An 11,876-nucleotide genomic window follows, 5' to 3' on the forward strand; every position below is an offset into this window, starting at 1 on the left:
GGACCGGCCCTGTCAAATCAGGACCAGCTCCCCACCAGAGGCACTAGTTGCAAATTGCGTCATATTTGCAAGTTAATATCCATAAGCATCGAGGTGTGTGTCACGTTTAGTGGCCAGAAAGAAGAAGAAGAAGAAAAAAAAACTCTTTCAGGAGAAGCAAGGAGAAGATCAGTAGTGACCCCGCTTGAATAAATGGAGAACTGCAGCCTCCTCCTCTGAGAAACAGGTTAATTACGTGAGCAAAGTTTAGTTTTAAATGTATTGGGAGAAAAAAATATTCCGCACTATCGACTTATCGCTTTAAACCGTGCATCATATAGATTTGTAGCCTTATTCATTCAGCTCTTAAATTGCCATTAAAGTGACAATTTACACTAAAGCCGCACAACAAAGGGGAAAACCTACATTTGCAACAAGTCGGAAACCGCGTCGACTTTTCTTCAACTTCAGATTCGGTCTGCCAGGCGCTGAGCCTGGGAAGTTTCGGGAAAAGCAGGGAGGAAAAAACAAAATCCATCCTCCTCTCTTTCCTGCCACGTCTGAGCCTCCGGTTCTTCCCACTTCCTCCGGAGGCTCAGGTGGAAAGAAGGAAGAGCAGCGGGGAGAGACGAGTGAATTAATTAACGGTAAATATGAACAAATCGAGCTATTCTCCTCTGTTTCCTCTCTGTTTGTCGTCAGGAGGTTTTTTTTTTTTTTTTAATCAGAACAGAGTAGGCAGCACCAGACGGCAGATGTTTCCCGTCTCCTCACAATCAATAACTCGGGGTTTTCTTTCCTCTCCCCCCCCCCAACACCCCTCAACAACATGAATGCTTTTTAGTGTATCAATTTCACCCGCTTGTTCAGTTTGAAAAGCTTTTCTTCTTCTTTCTTTTTTTTGCAACTTCATCAAACTTAATTGTCGTACTTTGATTTTTTTTGGCGCTGCAGGAGAGATAATTATCAAGCGGGGAGGAATTTACAAAAAAAAAAAAAGATCCAGTTCGCTGCTGCGGCTCTGCATGGAGCGCTTTGCGCATGTAGAAGTTTTAACAGCGAAGAGGGAACCCTCCGGCTGTTTATAGAGCTTTATCTCAAATATTAACAGCGAGCTAAAGTAGCTGCTCAAAGGGACGCCGGTTTGCGTGAACAATAGAGCTGCACTCTTCTGCTTGCATTGTAACTCAGAGGGGGGCATTCCTCTCATCCTCCACGTAATGCAGGATTCTTTCCCCATGGAAGCTCTTCAGATGTTTGTCATGTTGCAGCCGTAAACTTCTCCTGGGTTTCTTTCAACAATGGCTTCCTTTTACCACCCTTTCGAAGCCCCAGACTCGTGCAGGGCGCTATTAATGAAATAACAGTTGTGTTTTGGACAGACTCTACCCTATGTGGCTCTCTGTAGAGCTACTCCAGAGTTACGACGGGCCTCTTCAATGCCTCTCTGATTATTTCCTGAAGGTCACAAGCCAAAAAACGTGTTGATCTTCAAATAAAGTCGTTTCTTGGAGTGCTTTGGGCAGTTTACGTGGCATTAAATCCTTCCTGATAAGAAATACAAGTCCAGACTCTAATTGCTTCTCCAGAGTTACCCTGTGTGGCTCCTTCTATAATTAATGCTCTCTTTTCCTGTCGGATAAGGTGGACGGACATGTTTTTGTAGGTTTGCAGCTTTTTTCTAAAGTCCTCACACTGGCTCCTATAGTAGCCTAGAGAACAGACTTTAATAAATACTTTTGTTTTTATAAAATCATTTAACGGGTCAGTAACGCCTGCTGTTGTTTTATCTGCCCTCCAGACCACCCAGGTCTCCCCAGAACCAAACATGGAGTAGCACCACACAGTTTCTATGCTCCACCAATCTGGAACAAACTTCCAGAAAACTGCGAAACAGCCGAAACAAGCCCAACTGTTTAGAGTTGCCTTCACGTGCCTTTTAATTAGTGCTGAACAATCAGTCAATAACAACATCGCGATGGACACGTGATCAATGTCGGTAGAAAAACGTCTGCTAGAATATTTGATCTTCAATTATTCCATTCCCCAGAACAGCACGGCATTCTGGGGGGTGTAGGCAGACTAAAGGCTGTAGCTGCTCCACCTCTCACAGCCACCTGGGTGAGCTCGGTGGGATCAACTCACTCAGTCGCTCTCTCTTTGGTTACCTAGCAACAATATCACATTCAATATCAGAATATCAGGTATCAAATTGAAAGGGGCTGAATACTAATGTGCGTCACTTTGTATGTCATTTTCTTTGCGGCTCGTAATTCTCAGACTCCCTTATCGTTTTGTGCTCTGCTGCAGGCCCGCCATGCTGCTCAGACTCGCCGTTTGCCTCCTGGTTTCTCTGCGTGTCCTCCTGGTGCAGAGCGGCGCCGCTACATCGTCACAGAGCCCCGCCGCCTCAGTGAGCCCCTCTCTTCCTCCTCTTGTGAACGACCCGAGCTGGCCTCTGGGCGTGCGCCTCTACCAGGCCCTGCGCTCTGATCCCGGCTCTGTAAACACGCTCTTCTCCCCTCTCCTCTTGGCGTCCTCGCTTGAGGCGCTGTCCGAAGGCTCGGCGGGCAAAACTGCAGAGCAGATTTGAGAACTTCTCAGGCCTCCGTCCGGGACCAAAGAGGCGGTCGGGGGACTTCTCTCTGTGGCGTTGGAGAGCTTCGTTAAAGCTAACGGGACTAGCTTCCAGATCCACGCGTCCTCTTGCGTGTTCACCAAGCAGGCTCCTGCCGTCGGTCAGGCTTTCGCGAAGGAGATCCAGAGCCGGTTCAGGCTGCAGCACCGGACGCTGGGGAAGGGGGACGCCAAGGCTGACCTGAGGCAGCTGTGTGAGTGGGCTGAGGCTGCGCTCGGTGGGAAGGAAGGGGCTCCTCTGGAGGCAGAAATCAAGGCTAAAGCCGGAGCCATTTTCCTGACAAATGCTCTTCACTTTAAAGGTTTGTGGTAAAGAAGAGAATAAGTGCTGAGTTTCGATTGGGTCGGTCCTCTTTCCACCTTTTGCCCACACCTTAACCCTACCAGTTCCTGTTGCACGTTCACACTGGGGAGCAGGTGTGTCCCAGTTTGTTTTGCCATCCTGACAACACGGGCAATCTGTTTCTTAAAAAAAATATTTTGTGGGGGTGAGGGGGGAAGTACCAAAGAAGAGACAGAAGCAACAAACACAAGATCAAGGCAAATTTTCTCCATTAAAATTACCTTTCAGTGACAATAGCCGTGTTTCCATCAATGAGGTTTTTTTAAATATCAGTAGAAAAGGTTGATGGAATATTGAAATAATGTCATCATTTGATAAAAATTGTGAAAAATGATCTTTTCTCTTAAATTGATAAGTAGTTGTGCCACCGTTGGTAGCAACAGATGCCATTAAGACTTTCCAAAACCAGCCAGTGAGTCTTTTAAATCAGGATTTTGGCCCATTCTCCTATGCGGGATTGATTTAATCCGGCCATAGTGGCCTATTCAAAGTAGAGGCAGAAGTCCAGTTGAGAATCTCTGACAAGATTTGAAAATTGACGTTCAGATTTTTCTCTCTGGACTGGGTGAACTTGTACGGATATTTAGCTGTAATTGAAATCCTGTTTCGACAAAGTGTCGACTTGGAGGAGCTGAATACAAACGCACACCTCAATTATCAAATTATTTAAAAGAAATGAATAGTTTAAAGAAATGTATAGCTATACGCCACTTTGTGTTGCTCTATTATATAAAATCCCGGTGAAACACGTTGAAGTTTGTGGTTGGAACGTGACGGGTCCAATGTTTTTGAAAGGTACCGAACTGGTTTTAAGCCCCAACAAACCAAAACTGTAAATGTGAGGTAGACGGTTGTTGTGTGTGTTGTGATGTGTAAGGGTGAATCCCGTCTGGAGGAAGGCTCCAGCTCCCCTGCAAGGATAAGTGTGTATAGAAAATGCATGGATGAATCTGGGCGAATCTCCAGTTACATAATTGTTTGGATAAAATAGACATGAAACACTGGAGCGTCTCTGCACCGAGCAGAGTCATGTTGAATTATCCAATCTGTTCGTTCTGGACCCGTTTGCCGCGCTGAATGGAGGAAGGGAAAAAAAAAAAAACCCTTGCATGTGAACATGGCACCATTTTTCTCCTGCTCAGACAACAACATACCCTCTGCAGGCTGCATGCCAGCATGGCCACCTGCGCTCAGAGTGCGCGTCCTTGATGCATTGGACTCCAGCTGGTGGACGCTGCGGATAAAGGATGATTCTGGGGTCCGTCGCTGAGAGCGAATCCATCTTTCATTGGCGTTGGCGTGGGTGGGGTGGTGGTGGTGGTGAGGGGGGGAGGGGTGATATGTCGTCTTAAATAATTGAGTAACAAGTGCCCGGACCCTCTGCCTCGCCGTCATGCCTAACATCTGCGCTCGGAGCGCTCCAAGCCTGCCGCGCCGCAGCTCGGCTCTGTTCTTTTGGTGGCAGGCTGCGGTGGTGGGAAAGTTGTCATTGTTTCAGGCTCCAATCCAGTCCGTCAGAACCTCCATCTGTGATTTAATAGCCGCATTCCCAAAACATATCCATCTAATCCTTATCAGCACTACTCCACTGTGGCAGCAGAGATGCATCATTAGAGGTGAAATGTTCCTTTCAGAAACGGGGGGAGCTGTGGGAGTTTTCTCTGCTCGCCAAACGAAACGGGCTCATCGTCCGTTTTCATGACGGCCTTAAAGGAATTCGAATGTGTCAGTGCAACTCCTCCTGTTTTCCACTCTCCAGAAAATCTGATACCATGTTAAATATATCCTTCAGTTACATTTGTTCTCATTGTGCCGTCCCTCCTTGTTTTTCTTGCTTTTGTCGTTATTTATCAGACGCCTTATCTCCCCCGCCTGCCCGCCTCCTCCTCCTTCGTCCCCCGTTTGCGTCTTTATCTGCGTCTATCTGCCGCTGTTTTCCCCCTGCAGGTATTCTCTCTTTTTATTAGGCAGCGGCAGCAGAAGTGGGGACAGGTTGAGAACCCCCTCCAAAAACAACATTCTCTAAACAAAGTGAGCATTGATAAGCAACTTAATTAATTTTTCTTTGTTTGAGGATTCAACTCTATTATGAAATTAGTTTTTTTCTCTCTCTCTCTCTCTGCGCAGCAACTCTCGTTGGTTCATTAATTTTGTGGTTGGAAATGTATAAATTAGATTATTCAGACCATGACGGCACACAAAGTAGATTACAGAAAATTGGATTCCTATAGTGTTGATTCGCAATTTAGAGGTGGTCGATAGTTTGCTTCTCGCCCCTCCTCGCTGCTTTTATTTATTTGTTTTTGATTTCAGGCTCCTAAATTAGTGATGGCAGTGATTGGGCATTGTCCTCTGACAAGGTGCCAACTTTCCTTTAGGTAAAAAAAGTAATCGTTAGTGGATCGCAGTTCAGGGTAGAAGTACGACGGTTGCTATGGCGTTAGCTGTGAAGATGCACCAATAAAGTTTTATTTAGGCTCTTTCCCATTTTTCTAAACTTGCAATAAGAATCGCTCGATTTCCGGGCCCTAGGTTAATAGATCTGTATCTGGAGTTTGAGTTTATTAGAAATCACATAAATACTGGGAACATACGCTGAAATATTTGATGCATAAATGTGGATAATCATAGTTCGCTGATTCTTTTTTTTTAATTGTGTTAAAAACAACTAACTATAAGAAGACTGTAAAACTAGAAAATATAAATTCCTGCTCTATTAGCCATTTATATTGTCTTTGACTTCATATTTAGACATCCATTTGATATCAAGACAGCTTTTTGTATTCTGTTCTTTAGTCAGTAGCATCTTCTACACTGAAGAGGAGCTGCTGCTTAGCAGTCCAGCTAGATTGTGTTCACTTATTGGGGGAACAAAGTCAGATGTTTTTGAATGTTCACTTCCTAGATGAAGGATCAGGTCATTGGTTGGTGGTGAACTCTTTCTTTTGTTAACTAAGAACCGAAACAGATGTGTGAACGGGTTGGAGACAAAGAAGCACTGGGGGGATTGGATAGAGTTAAATTAAGGAGCGAAACACTAAGAACGGTAAACTAAGGGACTTTGGCAGACATGGTTGAAAGGGAAATATCGGTGCTTTAGAAGCTCGTCTTGGGAGTTCTTGTACATGCTGGTTAATTAATTCAGGCTTTGTTTTGTCGGAGAGAAACACCGGTGACAGTGGAAGAAGAAATAATACAGTGAAAGGAACAGGAGAGGCAAAGTTACACAAGGCAATGAGACAACATGGGGGGGAACAAGTCCCTGCATATTTATCCTCAAATAATAGCTTCTGAAAGCCCACTTCGCCGCGCAATCAGAAGTTGATGAGGAAGCAGAGAAAAAGTGTTCACTCTCACTGATTTCAGTCTGGACTTTTGCTGAAAGTTGAAGCACAGTTTCCGTCTAGAGCTTTTATTCGCTCGTGTGCATAGATGTCAATAATTTTGTGCTTGTAAAGATTTGCCTTCAAATGAATTTCCAGGGTGAGATCATGAACCAGCTAAACATTTTTAATTATTTTAAGAAATGGAAAATAGGACACACACGTTTAAAATGAAGGTGCATACAAACACAGCATGGGACCAGCTGACTTTTTCAATGTTATCCAGCAAATATGAATAGAGTTGAGGTTTTAGCTTTGACCCGTCTGAACATCAAACCTTTTTGATGTTTTTAAAGTTGGATAGTTGGGTCAAGTTTCAGTTTCCTCAGGTAAAGCTTTTAAGATTTTCACTGGAATGTTTTAGACTGAACAACATCATTTTTTCCCCAATATATCAATCCATTTTCCATATTTCCACTTTTGCTTTCTTCAACAGAAACCATTTTTGTGAGTTTTTTTCCCCCAAATAGCTACAACCTCTTTGGAGGGCACAATTTTTAGCCTTATTTAAATATTGCTCAAACTAAAACGTCGCGTTTTAGGATGTAAATTACGGAAATGGTATTGTCTTTCTGGAAAATGAGATCTGGATTTCAATGGGGTTGTACGTGATTAACTAAAGGTAAGAGTCTGGTAAGTGGTAAAGACCTTCCAGTATCATCCTCTGTATGTGTAGAATCTGCATCATCAGGTGTTGATGGTAAAGACGGCATCAACACTTGGCTGTGCGGTGGTGGTCTCGTTTAAACTAAACAATGCTCTACAACGGGTGAATATTGACGTCCAAAAGGTTACAATTAGTTTATATTTTTTTGTTTTTGTTTTAAAATGAGCAGTAACATTCTGCTTTTCTCCTGGACTATTGGAAAATTGAAATAAGATGAAGGGTTATCAAAAATACCACTCTAAATATGAGGCTTTTTCAGATAAGGATGTTAATCATTAATATAAAAATGTTTCTGTCCTACATCGGCTTCCTCGCCTAATTGAAATTGTATAAAAAGGTCAAAACAACCCACATAGTAAAAGCAAACTTTTCTCAATTGTTTTCATTGTTGGAACATTCTGTAGTTGTCTGAAGCTTTTTTTTTTTTTTTTTTTTTCCTACAAAGAGCCCAACGGAGGCAGCTTAATTTTTATTCTCAGTCTTTTCTTTTTTTAAGGGCCTCAATCTGTAAAATGTCACCTTGCGTACGTTTTGCCTCCAAATCAGATCAATCATCCGACAATGGGAACAAAACTTGATGCTTCACACTCCTTTCAATCTGAGCCTTTGATCACGATAAGTTATCAAACCGTCTCACTTGTCGTTTTTGGACCTCTTCTCTCCGGCAGCATTGTGTGCTGAGAGTGGAGATTTTTCCAAAAGATTAATCTGTAATGAGTCATCATTTGTTGTTGCCAAAGCCAGTCTAAAGTGTCATTCACAAAGGCCCAAACGGTCATAATTTCGTCAACCTACACACACACACACACACACTGTGATGGTCCAGCGGCTTTGAGAGTGTGTTTTGAGGTTATTACAGCAGTAATTCCACTGCTCTCAGCCCCTCTTAAACTGACAGCTGTCATGGGGGGAGTAAGCAGGGCCAAGTGGGACGTGTCGGACAATGAGCGGTACACGGTGGCCTTCTGGACTCTATAACAGCCTCTGCAAAACTCAACAGCTTTTGGGAGAGGTTTACATTGTTTAATTGGCAGTAAATGATCGATAATTCATGCTCTGCGTCGCTGCATGTGTTCTTAGGGATGTCGTGTCCTTTCGAGTGCCTTTGATCATCTACTGCAGCTTTCGATGCTTGATGATGGTCGTGTGTTCAGGGCTGTGGCAGAGGGAGCTGAGCGAGGAGAGCGCCGATCGCCGCACCTTCTTGGGGAAGAAATACACCAAAGTGACTATGATGCACAGAGCAAGTAAAGAACTGAAAGATGAAAACGCGCAGCCGGCTGCTTTTTGATGCTAAATAACCGAACATACAAGAGATTCAGCTCCTGTAAGGCCCAATCTGTTTCCCGCCCATTTGTCATGGCACATCTTATGATTTATTAAGCGTGCTCTTTATGTTTTATGGATTGACTTCAAACAACAACAGGGCAGAGTGAATTTGTGCCATTAAGGCAGTAAAAGACATCAGAAAGATGCATCGTGCTCATTTTAATGCTATGTTTTTTACAATGTCGTCTTCAATTTGAGAGAAACTTAGTTCACTCTGTGGCTCCAGCCTGAACGTCTGGCTTCCTGTTGGAGTTCAGCTGAGTCGAACGACGCAAACTCGAGTGGCTGTAAAAAAAAACAAAAAAAAAACAAACATGTCTGCTGAGAGCTTCAGCACTGAAGTAGTAAAATATAAAATGCTCCTGTCCTCAGTGCTGTGATCTCCTCTCTCCCCTCCTGCAGGTCGGTATCGCTTCCATGAAGACGTTGACAACATGGTGCAGGTTCTGGAGGCGCCTCTGTGGGGGGGCAGGGCCAGCCTTGTGCTCCTGCTGCCCTTTCATGTGGAAAATCTGGCCAGGCTGGACAAGCTGCTGACCCCAGAGCTGCTGTCAAAGTGGCTGGAGAGAACTGCCGTTACCGGTGTGGCCCTCTCTCTGCCCAAGGCAAACATCAGCAGCTCACTCAGCCTGCAGGTCGGTGCGCCGATGTTGGCTGCATGACAGCTTTCACAGTTTTCTGACAGAGCGGTGCTATTTGTGAACATAAATGTTTTTATTTCGCACTTTTAACAAGCTTCGGTATGGGAATTATGCAAGGATTTTCATCAGCGCTGACAGAGCTTCTGCATGTCGAAGTATGAGCCAAAGTAATGTTATTTCTAGTTCATTTTTTGTAATATTTTAAAGCACTTACTTAAATTCAATAGGATTCCAGTATAGTTTGTCTCTGAGTAGTGATGGTCATGCTACAAAAGTTTTGACTTGTTCAAGTTTTGGCTTAAATCCCATTATATATGCTGCCATTTCAGATGTGAAGGGAGGTGATGCTGGAGGGTTATTCTCCTCAGGTTGGAGTCATTTTAATCTTCATTCTTAATAAATTAAATATGACCCAAGTTTATCAAGATTTGTTAATATCTACTCTATAAACTTTTTGTTTTGTATTTCAACTAAACGTAAAATGAATGACATTTTCACAACTTAGTGGACAGTAATGCCCTGCAAGTTATGTTTAAAATGCATAATAGTACAGTGCCAGCACATATGCAAAAAAACAACAACAAAGATTTATTAAAAGAGATAGCATAATTTGAAAGGATCTGAGAGTTAGTGTCAAAAATTAAATAAATGAAATGTTGTATTTCTGTTTATGGAAGAAGTCTGTGAAACAATCTGTCTAAAGAATCCAAAGAGAGTAGATGCATGTTTGTTTGTTTTTTGTTTTGTTTTTTTCAAATTGGACCACAAATTCAAAAATAGATTCCACACTATTATGATTTTAATTTTTTTTTCAGTATAGAAATGCTGTGCGCGTCCGACGCTAACCACGCTTTCATTGCTTTTATTGGATTTAAGTGGGAAAGCAGCAGCAGCCAGGTGCTGCAAATCAAACGCATCTGATTATTTAATTGTGGCCGGATCCGTAAGTAAATGAGCTTCGGTCGTTTGCTGCTCTCTGCAAAATTCTTTTTACTTTTTCGGATTTAGATTTTCCAGACTCTGGTTTTGTTTGGGCATTTTTAAAACATTCTGAACATCCGAGTACTTTTATTATTAACCTTGAACCTGCTTGGAGAGCAGTCAAGACTCATTATCTGTAAGTTTCACAAATAATGAAAAATTGTGGCATTGAACCATTTCATTGGCTTTTGTTCCTTCTGGACTAACTTACTCTACATTCACACGACAGGCGGTTGCGACCCGTATCCGGCTTTTGTTTCTCACCTTTCTCAAATATTCAGTTTCAACTTTCGGTCTATAAACGTTGAACTGCAGCTGATGGTGACAAAGACATGAGGAGCAAAAAAAAAAAAAAAAAAAGACAGACTGGAAGAATAGTTGGACCAGACGTATACAGATGACATGGAAGTAAAAGCTTTTTCCCAGAGGAAGGGCATGCTGACTGAAACCGATTACCATGTCCTCCTCGTGTGCACGCTGTAACCTCATCACGGACTAATGAAATCTGCTCTGCCCTCGTTTCTGGTTTGACAAACATCTCTGTAGAGCTACGCTGCCATGTTGCTCTGCTGGCCGTGCCCTGAAGAACAAGCTTTTGACATTAACATTGTCAGGACGCTCCGGGGGAGGAGGAGGAGGAGGAGGCTGTAATCTAGTGCTGAAGCCTGAAACAACTCCTTTTGACACGGCTGCGGCACTGCGTCAGAAAGCAGGAGGGAGAAAAAAAACTCTGTGTTGCACAAATCTCCATTTGTTCCATGAAAGAGTCTGTCAGGCTGAAGGAAATAAAAAAAAAAAGAAGAAAGTTGTAATTCTTGTAAATACATGAATCAGTGTTTTGATTATGTAGTCAAATTTGGCCTCTGATTTTCTGAGTCATCTGAAGGTGTGTTTGATGAGTCGTGATGGAAAAAGGCTTCAGCAGGTTACCGGTTATACCGAGGTTTTAATAAATCTCTCGCAGGAATCGCGCTGTTCCTGCAGTTTTAATACGACGCCAGACAGAAACGACACAGCCTGACAGTGCTGCTGTGCACTGCTGGTCAGCTGGCTGAACGAAGCCAACTACACATTTCTACAACTAGCAAGCAGTTAGCCAGAATAATTATCCAGCTAATATCTCTTAATTATATCAAGGCTATGTTCATACAACATGGAAATGTGAACCATGACAGATTTTTATTTTTATTTTTTCATGGCTTTAGAACGGCCCAATTCTGATATTTTCAACACCAAAAGGTCTGATTTGTGCCACTTGCATAATGTGGTAATAAATCACATTATGCTTTTTTGTTTTGTTTTGTTTTATTTTTCAAACATGCAACGTTTTGGCCCAAGCCTTCTGACAAAAACATGTGTATAACCAAAAAAAAAAAAGCTCGGTATGTTAATCAGCTGTGAGTTTGCCCCAACGGTTCAGATGCGCTCCGTGAACAAGTCGAATTCAAACACAAAGTTTACCATTTTAAAGTGGTTTCTTCATGACTTCAACTAGTATATTTCTGGAGAAATAAAGAAAGAAAAAAGAAAGATAATCCTGATTTTCTCTGTTTCTGCTCTGGGGACTTGTTTCTGACTTTGCCATAGCGCGTTGTGCGACTTAGATGTGATCTGCAGAAAAATGTTGGCACATTTTTCAGGAATAACTTGGAATCACATTCCACAGAAAAATCCATAAATACTCAACCATGAATAGGTTATCATGAGACCATAAAAATCACGGCTCGCTCGTCAGAATCTCATGTCATCTGATGCTGATGTAGCTTCAGCTGATGCAGATTCCTTAAAACAGTTTAGTTTTAGATCTAGGGCATCTTCGCTCCGATCTTAAAACTCAAAGAAAACCAGTTTTTTACCCAACTGAGCTTTAGGATCTTGCTTAGATGTAGAGAACATTTTAAAAAAAAGCCAATCGA

The 11,876-nt window shown here is 42.6% G+C and overlaps 1 protein-coding gene across 1 annotated transcript; it reads left to right on the forward strand.

The window, feature by feature from the left end:
• Window positions 1-460: 460 nt before the first annotated feature.
• On the forward strand, window positions 461-10,306 carry LOC106940061 (serpin H1). The gene is given in 4 exon segments (XM_074527691.1): window positions 461-626; window positions 2,290-2,918; window positions 8,164-8,256; window positions 8,741-10,306. Coding segments are annotated over 3 exon segments (975 nt in total). The 5' UTR covers window positions 461-626; window positions 2,290-2,296; the 3' UTR covers window positions 9,001-10,306.
• The last annotated feature ends 1,570 nt before the right edge of the window (window positions 10,307-11,876 follow it).

Source organism: Poecilia latipinna, unplaced genomic scaffold, assembly GCF_001443285.1.
Source record: "Poecilia latipinna isolate Pla-1442-1.1 unplaced genomic scaffold, P_latipinna-1.0 Scaffold3078, whole genome shotgun sequence".
In the NCBI taxonomy this organism is placed as follows: Eukaryota; Metazoa; Chordata; class Actinopteri; order Cyprinodontiformes; family Poeciliidae; genus Poecilia; species Poecilia latipinna.